General features: G+C 45.7%; 1 protein-coding gene across 5 annotated transcripts in view; it reads left to right on the forward strand.

Annotated features, from left to right (window-relative positions):
• Nucleotides 1–9477, forward strand: part of SMCO4 (single-pass membrane protein with coiled-coil domains 4) — a 76232-nt gene extending 66755 nt beyond the window's left edge. For all 5 annotated transcript variants that reach the window (XR_009555214.1, XR_009555215.1, XM_060234943.1 and 2 more), the window contains one exon: nt 8638–9477. Coding sequence is in view for 3 of the 5 variants with exons in the window: in XM_060234943.1 (XP_060090926.1) it covers nt 8764–8943 (180 nt within the window). In the remaining 2 variants the exon portion in view is untranslated. The remainder of the gene's footprint in view (nt 1–8637) is intronic.
• Nucleotides 9478–11900: the final 2423 nt, after the last annotated feature.

The raw sequence follows: 11900 nt of genomic DNA on the forward strand, positions 1-11900 counted from the left end.
ACGTTTGACTATCGAAAGCGTTGACAAAGGAGAACATAAGGGAGGCTTTCTGTATTGTAATATCTGCTCTTAGCGGGCAAAGCGGTTTTGTCGTCGTTGACAGTTCTGTGAGAAGAGGTCGTTATTCCCCGGGAGTGGAAGCTGCAAAAGGAAGCTCCTTGGTAAAGTCTGGTATCCTTTGCGGGGACTGGTTTTGAAGCCTCCGGGTTTGTCGCAACACTCTTTTTTCTTGGATGAACTTCATTGATTTAGCTGAGCTGTTGTTGTAACAGGGGGAGCAGAGGCAAGCGCACCATAGGTGGGGCTGGTTCCCAACCTGAAACTTAGAAAGCTTTTTCCTGCCAGCCAAGCATCCACCTTGGCAACCTGTTCGGCCTCTTTCGAAACCATTTCTTCGTTCAGGTCTCTTGGCGTTGACAGCATTCCCCCCACCCCCAGCCCTCTTGCAGGGCAAACCATTTTCACAGTCTGCTTCCACCATGGAATTGGGTACTTGGAGCTGGTCCCCTTCTGTGGATGTTTATCCCAAAGGGGAGGGTCTCATGCTAGTGGAAGCCCTCACCAGAGATGTGAGGATGTCACCAGCAATGCACTGACATCACTTCGGGGCACACAGGAAGTGACATCAGCACATTCCCCAGCAAGGGAATGGCATGCCTACAGCACAGAAGCAGTGTTCCCTCTAAACTGAGTTAGTGTGAGCTAGCTCACAGATTTTTAGCTTCCAGCTCACACATTTTCGTCTTAGCTCAGGAAAAATGGCCCCAGAGCACAATAATTTATGCAACAGCTCACAGCTTTCATGCCAGTAGCTCACAAAATAGAATTTTTGCTCACAAGACTCTGCAGCTTAGAGGGAACATTGCAGAACAGTAATTATAATGGAAAGGCAAGGGGATAGTGGGATTTGGCCATTCAGTTTTTAAAAATAAAACATCAAGAAAAAACACAAGGATCACAGTATAAACTAAAAATATAAAATTCTCTGCGCCTGGGAAGACATGAAAGGTGGGGGAATAGTGGGGTTTGGTAATGCAGTTTTTAAAATAAAACATCAAGAAAAAGCACAAAGATCACAGCAGAAATGAAAAATATAAAATGCTCTGAGCCTGGGAAAACGTGAAAGGTGGGGGAATAGTGGGATTTGGCAAAGCAGTTTTTAAAAGAAAACATCAAGAAAAAGCACAAGGATCACAGCAGAAACTAAAAATATAAAATGCTTTGAGCCTGGGAAAACAATAAAATGTCATTGCAAGCTTCTCCTGCCCCCAGGTCTACTCAGGTTGGCAATGGCTCTCCAGTCCATTTGGCTGTTGTCTGTGGGTTCCTAAGTTAGAATACTCACTAGGCACCAGTTCTAAGATGCACTAGGAGAGCCAGTTTGGTGTAGTGGTTAAGTGTGCGGACTCTTATCTGGGAGAACCGGGTTTGATTCCCCACTCCTCCACTTGCACCTGCTGGCATGGCCTTGGCTCAGCCATAGCTCTGGCAGAGGTTGTCCTTGAAAGGGCAGCTGCTGTGAGAGCCCTCTCCAGCCCCACCCACCTCACAGGGTGTCTGTTGTGGGGGAGGAAGGTAAAGGAGATTGTGAGCTGCTCTGAGACTCTTTGGAGTGGAGGGCGGGATATAAATCCAATTTCTTCTTCTTCTTCTTCTTCTTCTTCTTCACTAAGCACAGAGATCAAACTGGCTCAAAGCAGCAACCCATTTGCAGGGACACAACTCCAGGAAGCATGAGCTTCAACCAGCCATGGGAAGGCTGAAACAGCAAAGACAAAGTTGCAAGGAAAAAGGTGGAACAGATTTTCCATTAAGGTCTCTGGGCCGTCTGTCTGGGCACAGAGACCTCAATAGAAAATCCGCTCATTTTCTTTGCAGTTTTGTTTCCGGGGCAGCCAGAAAGGCAGTAAGAGCAGGGAATTTCCGCAGCCTTGGAGAGTCAAAGGGTGAGGACACAAGGGTTGGAGAAAAGAGCCCAGCAGGCCTGATTAAAGCCCTAGGCAGGCTGGTTCTGGCCCATGGGCCCGACATTTGACACCCCTGTATTAGAGTCTCTGACCTGTGAGGTTTCTCTTATTCTCCTTTCCCACAGTAGGTGTTGTGTTAACATACATTGCTGGTTAAACACACCAGTATTGCAACTGACTGTAATCAACAACAAAATTGGAGTCTTGGTGACATTAGAACAAGGGGCGGGGGGGGGAACTAATCCCCTAAGATTGGCTTTATGCTGCTGCTTGGGAAAGAACAGTGGAAGATTCTTTCAGAATCTGTCTTCTCATGCAGAGGGACTCTTGTGATTCACCCCTCTCTAAATTTTACCAATCTAGTTTGCTTTGGATTCTGCTGTCAAGATAACTGTGTGGCCTGAATGGTTTTTTTTTTTTTTAAGAGAACAAGCTTGCTGTAATTTTTTCCTCCAGTAACTTGCCACGTTTCTGTGCTGGTAGATTCAGTGTTCTCAGATTTCTGTTCGCTCAGCAGGCTCGTGCCAGTATTGAGAATGACATTGCGTGCTGTAATGTATGGCAAAAAAACGAATGCCTTAACAACAAAACTCTTCTTCCTTGTTAAGAAGCCAAAAAGGGGTAAGACTTTGTACCTGTTTCACACAGGGAGAGCACAATGCTTGACTAAACCGCATTTAAAAATCCCAAGCTGTGTGCCAGAGAACCGACAGCGTTTCATGGCTGTCGCTCATCTTACCGCAGCACAGAACCTTCTAGAACTCTGACAGGATCAAAAAACGTGTCTGCTCTTTCTCCCACCTACCTCTGGTCAAGACCTTCTCAACTTTCTTATTTTTATTTCCTTCCCTGTAGACCATCTTTTAGTCATAATGGTTCCTCAAGGTGACTTACAATAAAAAGGCACGTTATAAAACAGTTAAGTTGCGGAGGCTGCACTGTAGGACTGTGATGGTTCACACCCTCCAACCTTTTGGGGTGTACCTGGAACATTTTTGTTCCGATATCAAGGATTACTGCAAAACTGCCCCGCCCTGATATGATTACAATGTCACTTGCCTTTGGTAGAGTTGCCAACCTCCAGGTGGAGCCTGGAGATCTCCTGTTGTTAAAACTGATTATACGGATCAGTTCCCCTGGAGAAAATGGCTGCTTTGGAGGGTGGACTGTATGGCGTTATATTCAACTGAGGTCCCACCCCAGGCTCACCCAAAATCTCCAGGTATTTCCCAACCCAGAGCTGGCAACCCTGCTTGAATGTGGTGTCCTTCCATAAGCTCTCCTGTACTGATTGTGAAGAGAAGAGAGTGTTGGTTCTTTTAGTGTGATACATATTAGAAAAATCATGATGGGAGTCAGTGTGATACATAACAGTTTTGGACCAAAACTGAAGAGACTTGGATTCAAATCCCTACTCAGCCTTGAAGTTCATGGAGTGACTTCAGGCCAATCACTCTGTATTTTTGCCTTTTGAATACTGTCGGGCTGGGTTGGGATTGGTGAGGTGAGGCATTTGTAGTCCTGATGTTTGCACCAAGTGTGGAGGAAGCCTCAGTTTCTTGTAGGTCCAATGAAGAGTCACCATCTGAGTTTGCTGTAATCTGCCTTTACACTGACCCCACACTCTGCCCTCCCTTCCATGGCCTGGGGCACTTAGCTTCACTCCCCAGCCTCTCTTGGACCTTGTCACTCTATCTCCTCTGGTTCCAGCCCTCACAAGCTATGCTTCACCACTGCTTTAAGAGCTGTGCCCAACAACTAAAGCTATCAGGTTCCTGCCCCCTGGACTTCACACCCCAATTGTGCATCAGTCCTAGGGGCATTTCTTTCCCCCTATGACTACAAATATGGCTAGCCAACCCCATCCTTCTATAGGAGTGGCAAGCCACACTCATCCCACAGGCCTATCAAATGCCCCCTCCCCCCTCCAGTTGTCCTCAGGAAGTTCTCCTGTAATCCACCTGGGACCAGTCTTTTTCTTGGTTGTCCCAGGACTGGTTGAGAGCAAGATCCAGGGCTCCATCCTAGCTCCCAGATGCCCTGTTTAAAGCATTTTAATGTTGTATCTGAAAGGCCAAAAATTGGGGAGAAGGACCAAAAAGTAAGGATTGTTTCTGCTAAATGAAAGGCATAGGGAGTGTATGATGTTTAGATCTTCCCCTGGCCCTCAAATGTTCTGACTTGTGGTGTTTTCTTGTTTCACAGTACCACTAGACAAATGAAAGTAAGTCCCCACTAAAGAAATCTTCGGAAGGGGCTGTAGTAAGAAACCCTGTTTTGCATGTAGACCAGGGATTCCCCCATCTTGTTGAGCTTGTGAGATTTCTGAGGATGGAGGGTGGTCAGTCACCACTGCCAAAATGGCTGCCATGGGGCCAGTCACAAAACGGTGGGAGATTGCAAGCTCCAGTGGAGGCAGCTGTGTTCATTGCAGACAGAACAGGGCATGCTTCCTGTATTCTTCTGAAGTACCCCCTGCACCAGTAAAGTGGAGAAAATCCAGGAGGCCAGTTTGGTGTAGTGGTTAAGTGCATGGACTCTTACCTGGGAGAACCAGGTTTGATTTCTCACTCCTCCATATGTGCCTGCTGATGTGACCTTGAGTCAGTCACAAGTTCTCTCAGAGCTGTTCCTCTCAAGAGCAGTTTCTGTCAGAGCTCTCTCAGCCTCACCTACCTCACAAGGGTGACTGTTGTGGGGAAAGGAAAGGATATCGTAAGCTGCTCTGAGACTTCTTTGGATAGTGAAAGGCAAGGTATAAATCCAGTCTTATCTTTTTCTTCTAGAAGCGTTGCTTTGTCTGAGAAGCAAATGTGTGCCAAGGAACCTGTTGGTGGGTGCCATGTTGGGGACCATTGATGTAGGGTTCGGTCCATGGTAGTACCGAAACACTGCCTCTCCCTGAGACCTTGGGAGAGCTGCTGCCAGTTGGAGTAGGCAGTGCTGAGTCACTTAAAACAATGGCCTGATTTGGTCTAAGGCAGTTTTCAAATGTTTTTTCTCCTCACCTGGTTACTAGTGGCAAAGAAACCTGCTCTTTTTGAATTCCTCATCTCTTGAAGTAAAGGTCAGTTCTGTTTTCCTCTTAACTGCTTCAGAAAGAGGGACCCTGGGAGTGTGGTTGAGCAAACCTCTCTCAGGATGAAAGGAATATCCCTTTCTTCTTTTTCTTCTGCTTGAGGGCAGTTACGAGAGCGGCCAGGTAATAAACAGCATGATTAGTTATGTTGGGCATTTTGCCTTGCTTTTATTTCCGTGGGGCAAGCTCCCCTGCCCCCCCACTCCCTGCATCGCTCTTTCTTTCCTCACATTGGTATTGAAGGACTACTTCTTTACTTAAAACAGTGCTGTTGAACTAAATTTACAATCCAGTACTTGAGGGGCGGGAGGACAATACATCTTAAATCATTCAGAAAAATGCAGCAAATCCTAATTCAACTGACAACAGTGGAGATTAATCACTGAAAGCCGGAACATTCCCAGAGTTTGTCTGGGAAAGGTGGCTTGTTTTTATTTTCTCAAAACTGGCAAGGGATATGAATTGAAGGGAGCTTATTCTGAAGCACTGGGGCTACTGTTGAGAAGACTCTGCCTCCTACCATTTTGACCTCATAATCCCACTGGTTTAGGCAGGGTCCTTTTTTAAAAAGATGATTTATGGCAACCCTGTAGGTTTTTCAAGGTAAGAGACATTCAGAAGTGTGGTTTGCCATTGCTTGCCTCCATGTCGCAACCCTGGACTTACTTGGTGGTGTACAGTGTTTCCTCTATAAACTGTGGAGTCTTGTGAGCAAAAAGTCCACTTTGTGAGCTACTGGAATTAAAGTTCCAGAGGAGTTAGCCATGCTAGTCTGTTGCTGCAAAATAGTAAAGAGCCCAGTAGACTACTCAAAAAAGGAATATTGGCTGTTTATCTCATTATATATACACTAACCCATCTTCCACTATATTTTAATGTGTTCTTTTTTTATAATGGCAAACTAGAATTATGTTTATATGTGTTACATGTTTAAATTAAACCCTCTGAGAAACCTATGCCTTCATTTTAGCCCAGAGCTAACATTACAACAGACTCATTGCACTTCACACCCAGGATACTTGATAATTTAGGCATGAATCTGCTATTCCGACTTGGATTGCCTTTCATTGTTGTTTCAGCCCAGTCAACACAAACTAACAATCACCAGACCTCAACTTGGGATTCTTTTAGTCTGCTAAAAAAACATTTCCACAACTTTGCATACTGATTCACCGCCCACTTTCTCTATATTTAGGACTGCTTGCCATTCCATACTACTGTCTGATGAAGTGTGCTTCTAGCACACGAAAGCTTACATGCTGACTAAAACTTTGTTGGTCTTAAAGGTGCCACTTGACTCCTGCTTTGTTCTACATTTTATTGTAGCATGAGCTTTCAAGAAACACGGTTCTCTTCGTCAGATGCAGTAAAATTTGTTAAAGGTGCTACTGAACCGTGGTATTAAAGTTGTGAGTGAGTGATTTGATTACTGCACAAACTAGTTCACTCTGGGCCTCTCTTTCCTGAGCTGAGACAAAAATGTGTGAGCCGCAGGCTAAAAAACTGAGCTAGCTCACACTAACGCAGCTTAGAGGGAACATTGACTGGTGTCCCATCCAAGTGCTGACGATGGCAAACCCTTTTTAGTTTCCAAGATCTGATGAGATCAGGCTTGCCTGGGGTACCCAGGTTAGGGAAACAGTGTCCGTCCACCAGTTTTGGGAGCAGCGCACTCCAAACAGTGCTGTTTGTGATGTTTTCCGATGTATTCTTACTGGGGCTTCTTACAACAGTAGTAAAGAGATTCTAAAGCTGTAATCCTAAGCATATTTACCTGAAAGTAAGCTCCATTGAACATAAGCGTGACTTATTTCTGAGAAAACGTGCACACGATTGGTTGAAAGAGATTGCAATTCAGTCTTGGGTTGCAGATATTAATTCTGCAGAATTCCAAAAAATTTTGCATCCCAGAAGTTAGCTGTCCCTCAGATCTGTTTGGTCATCCACCCCTGATTCAGCTCACAGCCTCTGGGAATTGCACAGTGCTCAATTATGTAATTATGCGTTGGTTCATGCATGATCCCGAACACCCATGTGTTTTGAGTGTTTTAGGCCAGACAGAAGCCTCCCGAATATTATGTAAACCCAGGGGCTTTTTTAGTAGAAAAAGCCCAGCAGGAACTCATTTGCATATTAGGCCACACCCCTGACATCACCACTGTCTCACACAGGGCTTTTTTGTAGAAAAAAGCCCAGCAGGAACTCATTTGCATATTAGGCCACACCCCCTGATGCCAAGCCAGCTGGAACGGCATTCCTGTTTTTTTAAAAAAAGCTCTGTGTGCACCTAAGAACACTTGGGTTCACCAGAGATACCCAGGTGCAAATACATTTCCCTGGATGTTAACAAAATCATGGAAGGAACCCTCCGTTTAAGGATGAGCCTCAACTGCTGCCCTTGCCAGACAAATATGTGTGACTTGGTCTGTAGGAAGCCCTCTTACTCCCCAAATGCCTTGCTGAGATAATGCATGCAGGATGTGTCTGCACTCTGCACGCAATGACAAGATGTATGCTCTCTCCTTCTGCCCGTTGGCCTTGTGTATCAGCAGGAGGCCGCAGACCTCTAGTTGGGAATCCTTGTAACCAGAGACAGCAGCCGGGACTCTCTGTGGACAGCATACTTAATTCTCATTATTGCCGTTAAGTCTTTAGCTGTGTTATCTTGTTTGCCTGGCTGCCTGGAATTTATGGCGCTCCTACCTCCTGACAGGTTTTAATTCAGACGCCACAAGTTTTGTAGCCTTGGAAGAAATGTCGAGGGTGTGATGAACTACTGTAATTCCTACCCCACTCCCTCAGAGAGAGTATCGTAATGGCTGTCTGGTTTCTAAGAATGTTTTGAGGTACTTGAGCTTTGCTTCTGAATGGCAGGTCTTGGAGGTATTAACATACACACATGGCACACACAAAACACACTCCCTGCAGAGCAAGGTGGCTGCATACAATGGGAAAAAGGGGTTCTTGTGTCTAAGCATTATGTGAGAATCGAATTTCACAAGAATCGAATTTCACCTGTGCATGACAAGCAGGCCTGGAAAAATCCTTTGTTCTACGCAACTGTGAGGCCCAAACTACACATTCATGTTTCTAAAGATCTGGGTCCGGGTTTCCAACTAGTGCTAGTTAGAACTTGGCAGCAACCTTTAATTCTGATGTACTAATATCTTTTTTATTTGCTGTAGAAAAGAGTAAGACTCCAGTAGAACCTTAAAGACTAACAAAACTTTTGGTATGGAATGAGCTTTCATGAGTCACTACACAGTAATTCAGATACAGCTAGAAATTGGGTGTTCTTTCTATGGGGGGGGGGTGAGTTTTAAGAATGTGAATCTCTCTCATCTACATTCTGAAAGTACAGCTTATTCCTCCCACCTCGGAATTTGTCTCCTTCATTCTGTTGCATATCTAGACCAGGAAGAACATTCTAGAACAGAGGTGGCCAAATTGTGGCTCAGGCACATGTGGCTCTTTCACAAATATTGTGCGGCTCTGGAGGTCAAGGCGCTTAGCATCGGGACCTCAGTCAGCAGAAAAGTTACCTCAGTGCTGCCTGGGAATCATTTTTATTTTGGGTTTTCTGTTTTGCAGGGTGTTCTCTACCGAAAGCAAAGGCCTGCTTTGGTTTGACGAGGCCTGTCTTGGTTGTGTCGGACCGAACTCCGTTGCGCTTCCTGTTTCTCCAGCTTGGCTTGAGGAAAGGCCTGACGCGTCAGAATGAGACAGCTGAAAGGGAAACCCAAAAAGGAGACCTCCAAAGATAAAAAAGAGAGAAAGCAGGCAATGCAAGAAGCGCGGCAGCAAGTCACGACTGTGGTGCTTCCGACGCTGGCCGTGGTCGTGCTTTTGATTGTGGTGTTCGTTTACGTGGCAACCCGCCCAAACACAACCGAATGACGCCGTTTTTGAATTCTGTAACTTTGGGCCTTCCTGTTTACCTGCTACCCTGTCAAGAGCCAAAAAAGAAAACCAAGAGGAGAAAAAAAGCTTCTTCTGCTCCCACAGTAATTAACTGTACTTTGACAAAGGAATCTCTTCTTTCTCTGACTTGATCCAAGCTCCACAGTATTCTCCCTCTCTCCCTCTTTCTCTTGGATTATAATGTAAAACGTGTGTGCTACTCAGCAAAAAATGCGTTTTATGGTCCCACTCGTGCCTTCTTAGACTTCAACTCTGGGGAGGGGAGATTTCCTTTTATGGGCCTGTGTCGTAAGAGGGGATTCCTTTGCTTTCTCAGCTTGTATCGGTAGGCTTCAAATGATCAGCGGCATTGTTGGCAGTGTCTGTGAGCTTGTGTCTATTCGGCTTTCCACGGCTTCCAAAGAAGTGAATTTCCCCTCCCTTCACTGATTATACAATGGCATTTGAAATCACATGACTAAAAGAACAAATATTTATTTTTGGAATAAAGAATATGAGTCTTGCAGAAAAGTCTCCGTTTTGTTTTGCTCCGAAATACTTAACCACCGTGTCACAGGCATAATCAACCCTGGTGTTTGAGTGGCACCCAGGACCACTTCTTTTGAGGTGCTGGCGGGACTGCTGGGAGCAGTGGTATGAGCAGGGCTTTCTTTGTAGCAGGAACTCCTTTGCATATTAGGCCATACATCCCCAATGCAGCCAATCCTCCAAAAGCTTACAGGGGTCTTAGTACAGGGCCTAACTGTAAGCTCCAGCAGAATTGGCTACATCAGGGTGTGTGGCCTAATATGCAAAGAAGTTCCTGGGTATGGGAGAAGCCCTGGGTATGGGAGAAGGCACTAGGCATGGTATATGCCCAGCTTAGCTTCCCAACCTGTACAGCCACCAGCAGTATCCGAAGCAAATTCTTGAGTTACTGGCAGTGCCACTAAAGCTTGGTTTGCTCTGATTATGTCTGGCCAAGTGCCCTGCTCATTCCCTTCTCCTTTTTCTTTGCCTGCCTATTCACATCTTCACAAGTAGACTGTAGCATTTCTCCCCCTCCGCATTTGATCCCAGAGGGGTTCCATCATGTAATGTTTTCTGCTAAATGCAAGCCAGAGTATAAACCGAACAGTCTTTTCTACCTTGTGAGGCTTTAACCTATGAATAATTTAAGATAATTTTTTTAACATCTTGCCAGATTAGTTTGCAATGAAAGGCATTGGAAGTGGTAATGGCAGCTTTCAATGATGAAATGATTTTTTAAAAAAATCGTTTCACAAGAGGTGGCAATTAAGTATTGTAGCCTTTTTGTTCGTTTTTAAAATGTCTGCGATGTGGATATGTCATGGACTGCTAAAAAGACAAATAAGTGGGTTCTAGGTCAGATCAGTGGTAAAGCTGCAGTACTGCAGTCAGAGCCTTCTGCTCACGACCTGAGTTCGATCCCAGCGGGAGCTGGTTCAGGTAGCCGGCTCAAGGTTGAGTCAGCCTTCCATCCTTCCGAGGTCGATAAAACGAGGACCCAGCTTGCTGGACGGGGGGGGGGGGGAGTGTAGATGACTGGGGAAGGCAATGGCAAACCACCCCATAAAAAGTCTGTTGTGAAAACATGAAAGCAACGTCACCCCAGAGTTGAAAATGACTGAGGCTTGCACAGGGGCCTTTTTTTAGGTCAAATCAAGCTTGAATGAGCTAGAGTGACTAAACTGAGGCTATTGTACTTTGGTCAGAAGGCAGGAGTCATTGGGAGAAAAAACCCCCCACAATAATTCTAGGGGAAGTTGGAGGCAGCAGGAAAGAGGAAGACCTAAAATGAGACGGATTGATTTGAGAAAGAAAACCACAGCCTGAGCAAGGCTGTAACAACAGAACTTTTGGAGGTTGTTGGGGAAACCCTGAGTGTTCCCTGAGACCCCTCCAGACCTCACCAGAGTTCAATAGTCTGGATGGAGACTGGCTAGAGCAGGGGTGGCCAAACTGTGGCTCGGAAGCCACATGTGGCTCTTTCACACACATTGTGTGGTTCTCAAAGCCCCCACTGCCCCATTGGCTGGCAACCTGGAGAATGTTTTTAAAGTTAAAGTTGCTTTCTTTCTACCTCTACCTCCCCCCCATCTATTTGCTTTCGTTCCTTCCTTGCCTGCTTGCCTGCCTGCTCTCAAACATATTTTATTTCATGTATACTCTGTACCCTCTCCCCATGGAAAACTTGGGGCAGCTGACAACATTTTAAAATGCAATAAATACAAGTACAAGTAAATAAATGCAATAAATAGTGCAGTAAAACCAGTTAAAACACCCACTCAAAAACAAATTACTCGGAGAAATTAGAACTGGCCAGCAATTCTCCCTCTAACTTGAGATAGCGTGAGCTAGCTCACTTTTAGCCTCCAGCTCACACAGTTTTGTCTTAGTTCAGGAAGGACCCCAGAGCACACTGTGCTGTAGCTCACAACTTTAATGCCAGGAGCTCACAAAGTAGAATTTTTGCTCACAAGACACTGCAGCTTAGAAGAAGTAGACTGCAGATTTATACCCCGCCTGTCTCTCTGAATCAGAGACTCAGAGCGGCTTACAATCTCCTTTATCTTCTTTCCCCACAACAGACACCCTATAAGGTGGGCAGGGCTGAGAGAGCTGTCCCAGAAGCTGCCCTTTCAAGGACAACCTCTGCGAGAGCTGTGGCTGACCCGAGCCCATTCCAGCAGCTGCAAGTGAAGGTGCTTAACCACTACACCAAACTGGCTCTGAGGAGGCCCGGAGGAGAGGCAGATACAGCTGCCCGTAGGCACCCTCTCTATGCTAGTTCTAGCTCTCCAACTTTTCAGGAAGCAGGTTTCCCCACATCTGCTGGTTTGAGATTCTCTCCCCCCCCACAACCTGGAGCTGCCATGGCTTGGAAACCGGCACCTTCCACCTTCTGTACGTGCTCTTCCTCTTTTCTCAGA

The sequence above is a fragment of the Heteronotia binoei genome, chromosome 3 (assembly GCF_032191835.1).
Source record: "Heteronotia binoei isolate CCM8104 ecotype False Entrance Well chromosome 3, APGP_CSIRO_Hbin_v1, whole genome shotgun sequence".
Classification (NCBI taxonomy): domain Eukaryota; kingdom Metazoa; phylum Chordata; class Lepidosauria; order Squamata; family Gekkonidae; genus Heteronotia; species Heteronotia binoei.